The sequence below is a fragment of the Nothoprocta perdicaria genome, unplaced genomic scaffold (assembly GCF_003342845.1).
Source record: "Nothoprocta perdicaria isolate Ctin4 unplaced genomic scaffold, notPer1 scaffold_249, whole genome shotgun sequence".
Taxonomy (NCBI): domain Eukaryota; kingdom Metazoa; phylum Chordata; class Aves; order Tinamiformes; family Tinamidae; genus Nothoprocta; species Nothoprocta perdicaria.
The window spans coordinates 841,223-854,409 of record NW_020455476.1 but is presented as its reverse complement, the minus strand read 5'-3'; the positions used below and the strand labels follow the sequence as shown (position 1 = coordinate 854,409).

Below are 13,187 nucleotides of genomic sequence, written 5' to 3'. Positions count from 1 at the left end.
ACATCACTGCTTTTCAGCTATTAAGTTAATAACCTATTCAGTCCTCTTTTCATTTCCTTTTGTTTTCCCAAGGCTATTTATGTACGTGACCTCTTACCTGAGACTAGACCTCTCTGCATAAACAGCTAAAGGTTACTTTGCTTCACTTCAGTACAACCTTAACCTATACTGCAATTATTAAGGAGATTGCCACAAAACACATACAAAGGTCATGAACTGTGATACAAAAGCAACAGAAAGATGTGAAACCCTTTTATTTTTTTTAAGGGATTATGATATAAAAAAGGAAATGACAAACACAGTAATGACCCCTACCATACATGTGACCCTGTGATAAGACCGAATGTTGGCAACTCTATGTAATATTAGGGTATTTTCTAGGAGAAAAATTATAACGTTTCTAGCAGTCCAAGGGGATCACTTAATATATACTGATGAAATTTAACTGATAATACGGTTACAGTGAACTAATACAATGAGCAGAAATAATTTCAGGTTATAAAGACTATCTTTTAGGTAACTAGTAGTAGTKTTTTTGTTTTGTTTTGTTTTTACTTCTAGGACCTATAAAGCCCAATTAACAGGCATCTTTCTGTAAGGGAAATGTACTCCTGTGGAATGTAACTTCCCCTGACATTGACAAGGAATTGAGAGAGCTGAGAAATTCATATTCCAAGTCCATTCCCAGAATCTATACTTTTATATAAATATATGTAGGTATATATATTTAAATATACATATACAGAATTATATACTTAAGTATATATTAGCTAGCAGGGCTAACATACCATTTAATCATTTACTGAGAACAATTGAGCTTCTCRTGGCTGAAATACCAATAAGGAGGCTGTAGCAGAGTTTCAGACCGAAAAAAAAAAAAAAAAAACCCCAAACCTTGACAAAGTGACACAACAATATTGTTCTCTTGCTGGGTTTGYATAATATGTATTTGTGCCTACTGACAACAAAGCTAAAATCAGTACTAGAGGAACATTTTATTCTCCCTTGAAATTTTGAAAACAGCTATCTGATTTATCTATTTACTGTAAGTTATCCATAATTGGAAAAAGCATGATCTAAAAGAAAAACATGACCTAACTATGGGAGAAATTCTGCCTCTCTGGACTAACATCTCATGTTACAACAGCTTTAAAACAGCCTTGGAAAAGTTAAGTTGCATTTCTGATCTAAAAATCAAAACATTCCCAAGGAGAAATCTTTTTCATGCACAGAATTCAGCAGTGTCTCTTTTAAAAGGAGCATATGATGTTGCAGTAAATTATAGTCTAAAGTGTCACTATATTGTTTTAGTTACCCCTCTAAGATTTCTAGCACACAGAGGACTCTTTCTTAATATGGAAACTGAGATGATCACTGCCAGCAATCAAGGTCAAACGGTGCTGGGATTTAGGGSATAGATCAGATTTTCAGGAACCTCCATAGCCAGACACATAGAGCATGCCTGTCACCTTGTGYACCTTGCACAGTAAACTCTGTTGCCCTTCTCAGTCTTGCATATTACAAGCAAATCTCGGGGCACCTGCAAGGCAATGGCTTTTACAGTTGCACCAAGACGTACCAACCCAATGACTATTAGACATACTCTGATCTTAACAGTATTTAAGGGAGGGCTTTTCAAAAATACATAGTAMTGCTACTGAGGCCAGTGAGCACTTCATTGGTCAGTTATAATGGGATGATCAGTTCATTCAGCGACAAGCCTTTCTGAAGACTGCATCTTAAAAGTATTACAGACAAAATAAAGAGTAGAGGTCAGAAGGAATTTAAGCCTCACAGGCTGAAAAATGTCTTACTTTGTAAGTAAAATAAGCAAGCAAATGTATGTACTTCCATCCCTTTAAAATGATTCTGATTGTTTGCTATATGATATTGTTACAAAGATGGCACTGACTTTGTCGATTTATTGGGAACAATGCCTATTATTTTAACATGATTAATTTTGTGAYTAATTAATGAAACAGAACAAACATTGGAAAATCTGAGGAGGAGGAACGGAGAGATTTGTTAGTAAAAAAACTTTCGGCTTCCTACCAAACCCCTATTTTCCCCATGGATACAGCAAGGGTGCTAAGAAGCAACTAGCTAGAACAGAGGCTTAGGTGCACATTTTACTATACCTTATTTCTTGGTGCTGACTTTGATGATTCCTTTTCTATAGATGTTTTCATACTGACTGACAGGGACTTCTCCCAAGTGGGTTCCTAAACCATGGTGACCCCAAAAAACAAAACAAAACAAAAATAAAAAATAGAGACAATGAATAAAAAATGTTCAAATACAGGTGTGGACACATAAGGACTTTATTTTCTCCACATTCATGGTACTTGGTAATAGGCAATGATTACTACTGGACATTTCTTTATGAAAAACTCACCAAATAATGGAAGTAAATTTCCTACCCATCTCAACTGCAAAACTGGCTGACTATGTTCAAGAGAGTAACCGTACACTAGAAATACAGGGAGTAGAATAAAAAGTAAAGTTTGTTATAGGCCTCTATTCATTTAAATCTGCTAAAATTTAGCTGGTTCATTCTCATAATATGCTAAAGCTAAAATATTGCTGTAGTGAAATTCTACCTAGAGATATATTACCAAAACCTTTTTTTTAGTTTACACAGTTTAACTTCAATGTATCTGTATATATTAGTAAATATAAATATTTAAATATATTAGTAAATATAAKTACACATTCAGGAGAGTATTTAGTAACACCACAAGTGACAGTTTTATATTCTAGTTATGAATGTTTTACTGCTCTTACTTTCAAGAGCAGAAGTATTCTACATATATGGAGTTGTCAAAAGGAGATGAGCTAGGAGTATAACAATTTCTTTCAAAATTATACGAGGAGTTGTTTGAGGTTCATCTGATCTTTCCCTTACCTTCTGAATCACAGCCTAAGCATAACAATCCTCCCAACTTGAGATTCAACAATCTACTACAGGCGAAGGGTTTGGAAGCTTCTAAACTTTCCTCTACAAATCTCATATTGCTCATTTCCTGTCAGCTCACGTCCTAACATGTCATTCTGGCTGAATCACTATATACCCTTATTACAAACATGTCCATCTGCTCACTGGTGGACAACTGTGAAGTAAATACTGAGAAAATATTAAACAGAAAAGTGGAGATAGACTTCCACAGGTGCTCTTTTCTGTCCCTGACCTCTCCACTCATCTTCCTCTTATTTGAACCTGTTCCTATGCTCTGATGCTCTCTGGACACGACAGGAGGGAACTAGCATGACTTGTCCAAATGAGGGAATGCTGGTTGAAATATAAACTCTGGCTGAGACCTTTAAAAAGGATTTTCAAAAGGGATCAGTTCCCACTAACTTCTGTGGGGAAAGAATTAATCCAGTACTGAAACCCAATCATTAACACCATGCTAAAATGGTCTTAGGCATTAAAGAAGCATACAGGAAACTATCTAGACCCTGCAGGCTTAGCCAGGGCAGTATGACATGGATTAGAAGTGGATATATTTTTTTCCTGAAACAACAGGAATTGCTCTTAAGTGTCCTTTGCATATATAATGAAATGACCCAGAGCCCTGACGTTGCAGAAAAGGTTTTGTTGTTTTGAAACTATTYTTTTTTTTGCAAAAGCCAACAACATACTGGTTCCCAAAGCTCAAAGAGTAAAATCATGCTGCCCAGGCATCCTGTGAATGCACTTTCATAGCACTTACAACTTTGAAATTGATCTTTTCTACTTCTTACTAGGCTTTTTCATTTTAATTTTAAATTAATGTTAATGTTATAGTTTTAATTACATAACTTGGTTTGCTTTCTCTTCTGCATCAAAGGAACTGTCTGCTCCATCACCTAACAGGGAAAGAAGTGAAAGACCTTTTGCATTCTATTCCAATATATGTAAGAACGCTTAAAATGAAAAGTGTTCTCTCAAAAAGGCACTAGAGCAGAAAGCTTAAAAGGGGAAAAAAAAACAAAAAACAAAAAACAAAAAAAACCAAAAAACTTACCTGGCTATGTAATACATTCTGAGACAATAGTGACCTAAAAATCATCACACTTCAGAGGCTGACATATTTGATCTGAAATCAGTGAAATGGGTAATGCCAAGGCTGAGTCTCATAAATCTTTCCTGTCCTGATTCCCCTGGCCATTCAGACTAAGTAAAAATACTCTTTACTGTCTATCTTTGACCAGTGAAAAAACTTGTTAACCACTGTTTTTCAAGGATCACATTTTACTACAGTTAAAAGCACACAGCAGTGGCTGACTGTACRATATAGGACTATATGCAGCTGTATTTTGAACAGCACTTTCAAGATCTTTGGACAAAAAAGACCCCAGTTGAAAACCATTCTTACTCGCATAGATTTCTCAAACTTACAATTAGTAATTCCTCAACTCAGTCTGATTAATCTTTAAATGCACAAGTTATCACTCAGTTTATTGCCACAAATGTCAATCAGATACATACAAGATGGGAATTCTGCTTCAAAATAGAACATAAATAACATTGTCTTATAATACATAGATATTGCACGTATTGTGATAAATCCATAGCAGCTCAGATAGATAAATAACTTCAGCAGTGGCACTATCCATTAAGAAAGAAAAAGCACATGCTATGCTTCCACCTGGTGGCTATCTGCCCAGAAGATCTTGTCTATCTCATTTTACCAGGTGGACAGAGGACAATCGAGGCAACGCATCAGGGATCTAAAAGTTCAATTCCTCAGTGAAATGGAAGCTATTTTAAGAGAAAGCTTCCATTTTGTGAAAATTATACTTTTTTTTTCTGTAGGAGATTTATCTAGAAAAAAAAAAATCTCATCATKTCTAACTATAATCCTATGATATGCTTGAGCAATAAGGAAGAGGAGGCTTTACAGAACTGGGAGCAAAGCAGAGATAGAATATGGCTTTTAGACCCGGGAAGGTGTATGAGACAAGCAGGCATCAGAGTGGCAAAGGCTAAAGACTTCATACCGTCTTTAAGTATAAAAGCCTATCACCACTGATCTTCAGAGAATAAATGGTCTCCTAGAACCATTTCTCTTCATTTCAAAATGTTCATTTTTTTAGATAATATACTTCTTATACCAATAACAGGGAACACTTTAACTAATAAAAAGTGAAGTTGTTGAATCAATTTCCAGACTAATGACAAAATTTAGCCTATGAGCAGAATYGATCTGTAAAAACACACACCAATCAATACTACAGAACATATTATGACAGGTTCTGCCTCCACTCATCTAAACATTTCTGAATTTAAGCATRTAATTAATCTTCTCTATTGATTTTTTGTAAGAAAAGGAAATATTAAAGATACTCACTTTGATCAAAATAATTCTTGTTAGCTCTTCGCATGCAGGCTTTTCTTCATCCTTTTTAAAACTCTCTAATTCAAACAAGGTACTGTAGTTTTCAAGCATTTTAGTCATTATCTTGTTGCAGATCTCTTGTTCCTTTATCCCTTCAAAACCGGAAGGCACACTGAAATTGAATGGAATGTGTAGTGCAGTGTTATAACTATTGAACAGACAAATGTTCCTGCACAAAGTGCCTATGACATTTCAGTTGCAAATACAAGCTGGCTAGAAGACACATGAAAAACTCTGTCTTGAAAACAAAGGATATCTCTGGAGGCTACAACTAGAGCAATTGGATGCAGTTTTTCCCACTGATTTATCTGCTAGTCAAATTGCCTACTCTAAAGAACCGAGGCAGAGATCTARGTGAGACAACTAGCAAATGAGACGGGACCAACTCCACCATATATTCACATCATAAATTTAGATCACATATTTAAAAGTTGGGTTTATGACTGCAGTACAACCAGCATGAGGCACTGAAAACTCTCCAAACAGTCGCACAGAATCACAGATGGGTTAAGGTTGTAAGTGACCTCTAGAGATCATCTAGTCCAACCCCCTGCTTAAGCAGGAACACCTAAAGTACATGGCACAGAGAGSCATCCAGGTGAATTTTGAAGACCTCCAGAGAAGGAGACTCCACAACCTTCCTGGGCAAGGAGCCTGCCCAGAGCCTGTTCCAGGGCTCTGTCACCCTCAGTAAAGAAGTTCTTCCTTACATGGAGATGGAGCTTCCTGTTTCAACTTATGCCAGTGATGTCAACCGGCCATCACTGAGAAGAGTTTGGCCCCTTCCTCCCTACATTCACCTTTCAGGTGAATACATATACATATCAATCAGATCCCCTCTCAACCTTCTTTTCTCRAGACTAAACAGGCCCRGTTCACTTAGTCTTTCCTCATACGATAGATGTTCCAATGGTAACACTCAATGGGAAAAGCTGGATATCTCAAAAAATGATTTATAATGACTTCAAAGATACATAAGAAGAATGAACCAAAAAACAAAACAAAACACAAAACATACCAAGGCCATGTGCTGAACAGGACAGTATTAGGAAATGTTAAGCAAGATCGCTACATTGTAAGGAGGTGACCCCAGGCTATATACCAGATTTCTTCACCTACTTTGTGAGTCAACCCTTCTCATTAAAAAAAAACTTATATCTTATAGACTATTTCAAAAAACAAAGATGGAGGCTGCCTTCTCCAGAACACCCTGAAAGATTCATATGAAAAGACAGAAATATTTTTCAGCTTCCACTTCCTGGGAAGATAGCCCAGCTACTTGGCTTTAGAAGAAGGTGAAAAGATGCAACTTCTTGCCCTCCTGAATGGGATTCCTGTGCAGGAATGCTTGTAACAGAGTTTGAAAGTACACACAGACAAAGAGACAAAGCACTGATTTGTAAGCAGTATTGTGTTCCAGTCCATGCTCTGTTACATTCCTTATGTTTCACATCACTTGGCCACATGGTTATTGTGTATATAAATACATACACACACACAAACACATATATATATATACATACACACTTATATGTAAATTCTATGTATGTATAATGCTCCCTCCACTAAGACCCTTAATTTAATCATCTAATGAGAAAATTCCATTTTCTGGAATGCAGGCTTTTCTGTGAATATTATTTAGCTTTGATGTCCAGCATTGACTGAAGTCCTGTTTTAAGTGCAAACGTAGACTTCCTAGAAAATCTTTTTCAGCATTTAAAATGCTTTTTCAGCATAGTACAGCATTTTCCAGTAGACTCATTCTTCTGTAAAACATCCATAAAGCAGCTGCATGGATGTGACGCATCTAAAGACCTTACAAAGAATGGCAGAGACAGCACACCAGGAAATATAGAAAACATAAGAAAGACTTAAAAAGAAGGAGCAGGGAATCAAAAAAAAAAAAAAAAGAAGTCCAAGTCCAATTCTACAGAGAAAACAGCAACACAATCAAAACAAAACAAAACTCAATGCTAACTGAGCGCTTTTAAACAGATGTTGCTTGAAAATAAACAACTGTTTAACAGAAAAAGAAAAACAAAGTTTACAAATAATTGGCTACTCTAAAAAGTGTGCACAGAATTCACTTGGATCAGTGCAGTAACATGTCTAAAAGTGACACTATCTGGCTTGAGATGGCATCACTTGAAGGCTCTGTAGGACCAAAGGACTCCTGCTATAGTCATCTCTCCATTGGCAGCTGGACTGATCTCCCATGCAGCAGCTGCTTATAGCTCCCCAACATAACTGAGAACTGGTGTTATCCCTGTGAAATGCTCCTGCTCATGTTGAGTTTCCAGAGGTGTCCTATGCCATTCTAGGCATATTACTCCTTCCTCAATGGGTTTTGCAGAAGCAGCTGTGTGGAATGACAGCACTGCCATCTGACCATGAATAACATTAAGGGCTCTGTCTTCTCTAATCATTGCCTCTAGGGGAGAATGATTGCAAAGTAAGCTGACCAGTCTTCTGTGGGAATCTCACAAAATAAAGGAACTCAAGGGAGAGGGAACACTATAATAGATTTTTCTTTACAGCTCTTGTGTCCATGAACATGTCAGCATGTAGAGTAGAAGGTTTTGAAAGCAGAGCTGCGGTAGTTAAAGAGATTATAACTTCTCACTGTCTGCTCTGTCTGTCTAGACAGATCTTACTGCATTGGTAACAGACATGACCTCATTTTCCTCATCTTACACAACTCAGCCCCGTACTTCAGTCTAGAAAGGTAATGGTTGATGAAGGTAGTTTACTTCAACCTACACTACAAACAGGTGCTGCTGAGAATAGGCATACATTCATTTCTGTTGATGTTGCAGCAAAATATTGAAGGCCAAGAAGCAGCTCAAAGCACAGTAGATGAGCTAGGACAGGTAGTTACTGCAGCTTAGGCAAATAAGTTACAGGCTCTTTGTGATATTCAAACTGTGTTCTCATGCATTTGGAGCAAATGCAAGTACATAAATTGCTACTCAGATTTTCCAGAAGCGTCCCAGTCTCTGAAAGGAAGCACCTAATACTTAAATTCTGAGCCAGACTACTACCTGTACTCATAATTTAGGGGTTATGCCAACTCAGCACCTGCTGTCAAAGTGGAGCTAGTGCAGAGCGGCAAGAGTGATGCTGCTGCAAAGTATTTTATTTATATTAAGTCTTTTTTAGATAAAGGCTTCATGTTTCTTCTAAAGCTTTTGTTCCTAGAAGAGCGCCATTTGCAAAATAAAATTGCACTCAAGCAAATATTGAGGCAACGAGCAATCTGTTGCCTACCTCCCACATAAGGTAGTCCCCTCCCATCGTGATTATGGCTGTGAGATTAAGGCTTGAAGCTTTTCTTTTTTCTTTTTTTTTTTTTCTTTTTTTTTTTTTTTGGGTGGGGCACACATGGAGCAGCACAAGTGGGATGTGGGGGAAGGACAGGGCATAGAGAGCAAGGTTGACAGTGCATGACAGACAGGAGTTTTTAAATGGTCCCCTGCAGCCTCACTGGAGGGGCTCCTCTACCTCTGTTTGAGGACGTTAAGGACACATGAATGTTTTCTCCAAACTTGCCTCTGTCTCCACTCCACCTACAAACTGTGCTTACACGGAACAAAGACAGCTTCATAGAGCAGGAATTGTAACATAAATTTTACCAAGACCACAAGAGAACAAAAACGCACAGTCACGTTTGTTTTTGCTGGTGGGTTTTTTTGTTGTTATTTTATTTATTTTTGGTGAAACTGCTCCTCGGCTAAAGTTTTGAGCATGTTTTATCACTAATTCCTGAATCAGGATCTAAAGCAAGAAAAGTTGCAGCCTAGAACAGTTGTTTATTTTCAAGTAGGTTTTTTGAGTGAGGAAATACCAAGTTATCTGGGAAAAGGGTAACAAAACAAAAATAATGACAATTTTGATTTCAGCTGCTGGATGAAAATAATTATCAAAGCACCTAGCATCAGTTAGATCATCACAGACAAACTCTTAACTTTAAGGGAGATTGGGATTAGCAGAATACCACTGTCATTTTGCAATTCATCCAGAACATCTCTCTGTTTATAAAGAGACCATAAAATCTCCAGCAATTTTCTGTTTATTTTACATACAGGCCATCCAATAGATGTCAGACGACAAAGCTAATGGAGTAACAGAAGACCAACAGGAGAAGGAAACAGAGATATTTTCACAATATGTATATAGCCATCCATATTCTTTCAAAGTAAATACCACTCATGAATATTTCATATGGTTAGAGGTGAGAACAAGTTTGTTCTTCCTATATTGTGCTTGACATTTTTAAAAAACATATTATAGGCTGTAAAATATTGCATTCTTGTTCGTATCAAATCCTCCTACTCTGCTGGCAAATGCAGAGTAGATCTATACAAATCCTGTAATAAATGTTTTGCTGCATACTCTAATTTTCAGTAAGAAATAGGAGAAGGACAGGTTCAAATACACTGAGACTGATGCAACATAGGGGCTACTGCCTAAAAACAAAGTCCATTCACATAATGCTTCAAAAGCTGATATTGCTTACTGAAGATTTCCATTTTAGGCTCTTGACTTTTACTTCACCTCCACGTGCGTAATCCATGCACATTCCAAGGTTGCTAGAAATGAAGGTAAGTCATCCATCCAGACATTTAGATGATGTTTAATTCTTACAAGTTCAGCAACATAGTCAACAGAAGCCCTGAAACTCTGAAATGCCTCTCTACTCAATAGCCCATTTACCTTTCCTCACTCCTAGCTTCAAGCTTCGTGCTCTACCTCCCTCCCCTCCCTGCCTGCCCCCTGTCTTGAGTTTTCTAAACTGAAAGCAGTGAGATTCATCTGAAGGTAATCAAGTCAGAAATGTAGAGTGCATGTCAGTTCTCAGCAGTGCAAACAGGAAACATTATCAAGTCAGGGCTACATCTGGTATAACCCCCAAATAACTTGTTGTATGTGGTTATCATGCAGACTTATTTGCATCTAATCTCCTCTCTAAGGAGGACTCTCAGTCTCCTAAGTCTGGCTCTTATGTACTTCATTCACGGATTTCTAAGACCTGACCAGATTCTATACGTATTGATTTATTAGGCATGTGACATATTTTATGAGCAAAACCCAAGTGATGAAACATTGCTGTACATATTCATGTCAATAGTCTAAACCTAAGTCCAAACTCGGACTAAAACTAACAATCAGCACAACAGAGAATTCATTATCCCATTATGGAACTGACACTTTTGCCTCTGGACACTTTCGTGCAAATATTTTAAGAGTTGGCAGAAAAAACTACAAGCTTCTCTCATACCTCCAGTCATATTCGTAGAAACATATCTGTTAATGTCCAGGCCACTTAGTTCATGCAGTGGCATTCACCGCATTGAGAAGTCCACTCAAAAGTCTTTACACAAATAGCAGGGCCTATACCTGAAGACTTATGTAGTCCTTCCATAAGGAGATGATAATCGGCAAATTGCAGCTATTTAAACTACACAAAACACCAATATATGTAACTCCATCACAGAAAGTCAACATTATTTCTTAAGTACTTTACTATCTAAAAAATACAGTTGATCAATGCTCAAAATTTTCTTTAAGAAAAAATAACTCTATAAAACTACTCAGAGTTTGAAAACTACAAGCACTGTTTAGTCTTTTATAAACTAAATAACACATAACTCTCAACTCCTTCCATTTAGTTACTTTCTATAATACCCATAATAGCTATTCTGGAGCCTAAAACTCTATAGGGATCTTGCTGAAGATTAATAGTTTTGAAAATAATAGCTCCCTGAAGCACGTGGTTTTCATCAAACTTCCCAAATCTATTTTGCTTGGCAGAGCATGTATGAACCAAATTTGGAGGGGTGGGTGTAAGAAAGGTCTACGCTTTTATCCAAAACAAACAATTCTGTGATATTAACTACAGGAAGATTTCTTAGGAGATGTATAAGAAGAGTAAAATAAAAAGTGCATACACTTTAGAATTAGTATGTCACACCAACCATGGAAGCTTTTACAACAGCTAGCATCAAGTGCTTTGACCAGAGGTGGGGGAAGAGGCGGGGGGAGCAGGAAGGCAAGCAAATATTCTACAATAACAAGAAATACCATCATATATTACTCTAAAATTCAGCCAGGAAACCAGCACACATTTCTAGGAACTTTTAAGAACAGAAGACAGTTGCATTATTTATGCAGAAGTCAATACTATTTCTGCAGATATCCTCATGTGTGCAGGCTCGAGAGGAAGTAGCAGGCCCTTCTAGACATAATTTTGACACTCTGGAGAACTGCTATTCCATCTATCATATTCAAATCTATGGAGATAAAGACTAAGGTTTAAAATAAAGCAGGATGACAGCAGTATTGCAATGCTGGAGTCTATATGCTTTCAACTATAGAACAAAATGAAATTGAATATTGAATTTTACCTCACAATCAAGCCACTTGAAAACAAGCATTCCTATCCAAGGCTAATGCAATAATTCAATACTGCTTTTAATGAGAATACTTTTGGGGCTGCTACTGTTCTAATCCCTGTCAAGATCCCGTGATTAGGTGAAGTACAATTCGATTAAGTCATCTTTATTAAGGTAGCTTGTGAGTTTTAGAAAGGAAATWTATCAGCAGTGTCAACAAATCTGAGTTTTTCATGAGAACAGAGAGCAAAGGCATGATTGCAAATGATTTCATTGCACCTAGGGCAACTGCTGCGGAAGAAGGAGCATTAAACCCAACATCTCAGCCGACTCCACTGTCAGAAGTTCCAACAGGCTGTACTCCCAGGACACCTGTCAGCTTCAAAGCATTTTGCATGAGGCCCTGGTAGTCTCTGTCAATTTCTCCAGCACTTTCAACTACTTCAGGACACAAAGGGAAGAGCAATATTTGAATCACTGCACAGGGTAACAAATGGTGTTGGTTCTAGCAGGGAAGGAGGGTGCTGTCATTAACTTTCTCCCTATTTAGAAAGGGATGCTATATTTGCTAAGAAAAGCAGCCTTATTTTGACCAAATACACCTTTCCACGAGTTTTATTTTGCACCACTACCACAGTGGACCTAACTGCACAACAATATGCTACAACTCTGTAGCAACAGGAAGAGGGTGCCCTGGTAGGAGGTTACATGTTTGTTGTGGAATGTTTTGCCAACATTTAAATGCATAGTTAGATTTAAGTATCATGCTATTAACATGACAGGTCTGAAGCACTATTTTATACATTTGCTTAAAAATGAAGGAGAAAATCTCAGTAGATTCAAATTAGAGTTACTTTCTAAGCAGTCATAACCAAATTAGGAGTTGTTTTTATTCATTAACTCATAAAACAATCTAGTTGTTACATTATTAATTCACAAACATGTTCTGACAAAAAATCAACACTATTTGTAATGACCTTAGCAATCAATGATCTCTATCCTAACCAATACTGAAAAGTTACAAGCACATCATTTAACAGAACATATCAACTATGTCAGCCAGTAAGTCTTAACAAGTAGTGGTAAAATGGGAAGAAGAAATTGGGATCCATCATGTAAAACAACCACCTGATAATCGTGTGTTCAGTATCCAACTGGACACCACCAACCTCCTAAGTTTAATTGTTCTTTTCTGAAGCAGCTTGAGCTTTGGTGCAGTTCCGCACAAACACATCATTTTGTTCCTGCTTTTGGTTTTTCGACACAATATCAGAACCAAGTTTTTAAAGCATAAGCCTGGTAAATAACATTCCGTAAGCTAATATTTCTGTTTATGTAACTCAGGGAGATCAGCATTTCACAAGTCCTATGCTTCCACTTGAACACAAACTGTGAGACCTGAACAGAGATGCAC

General features: G+C 37.2%; 1 protein-coding gene across 1 annotated transcript in view; it reads right to left on the bottom strand.

Moving 5' to 3' along the window:
- The window catches only part of LOC112947840 (protein FAM13A-like), a 41,737-nt gene that overhangs the window by 11,345 nt on the left and 17,205 nt on the right, over positions 1-13,187 (bottom strand). Inside the window, exons 6-7 of the mRNA XM_026039986.1 lie at positions 5,334-5,493; positions 2,139-2,222 (exon numbers count right to left, since the gene is read on the bottom strand). Of these exons, the coding sequence (XP_025895771.1) occupies positions 2,139-2,222; positions 5,334-5,493 (244 nt within the window). The remainder of the gene's footprint in view (positions 1-2,138; positions 2,223-5,333; positions 5,494-13,187) is intronic.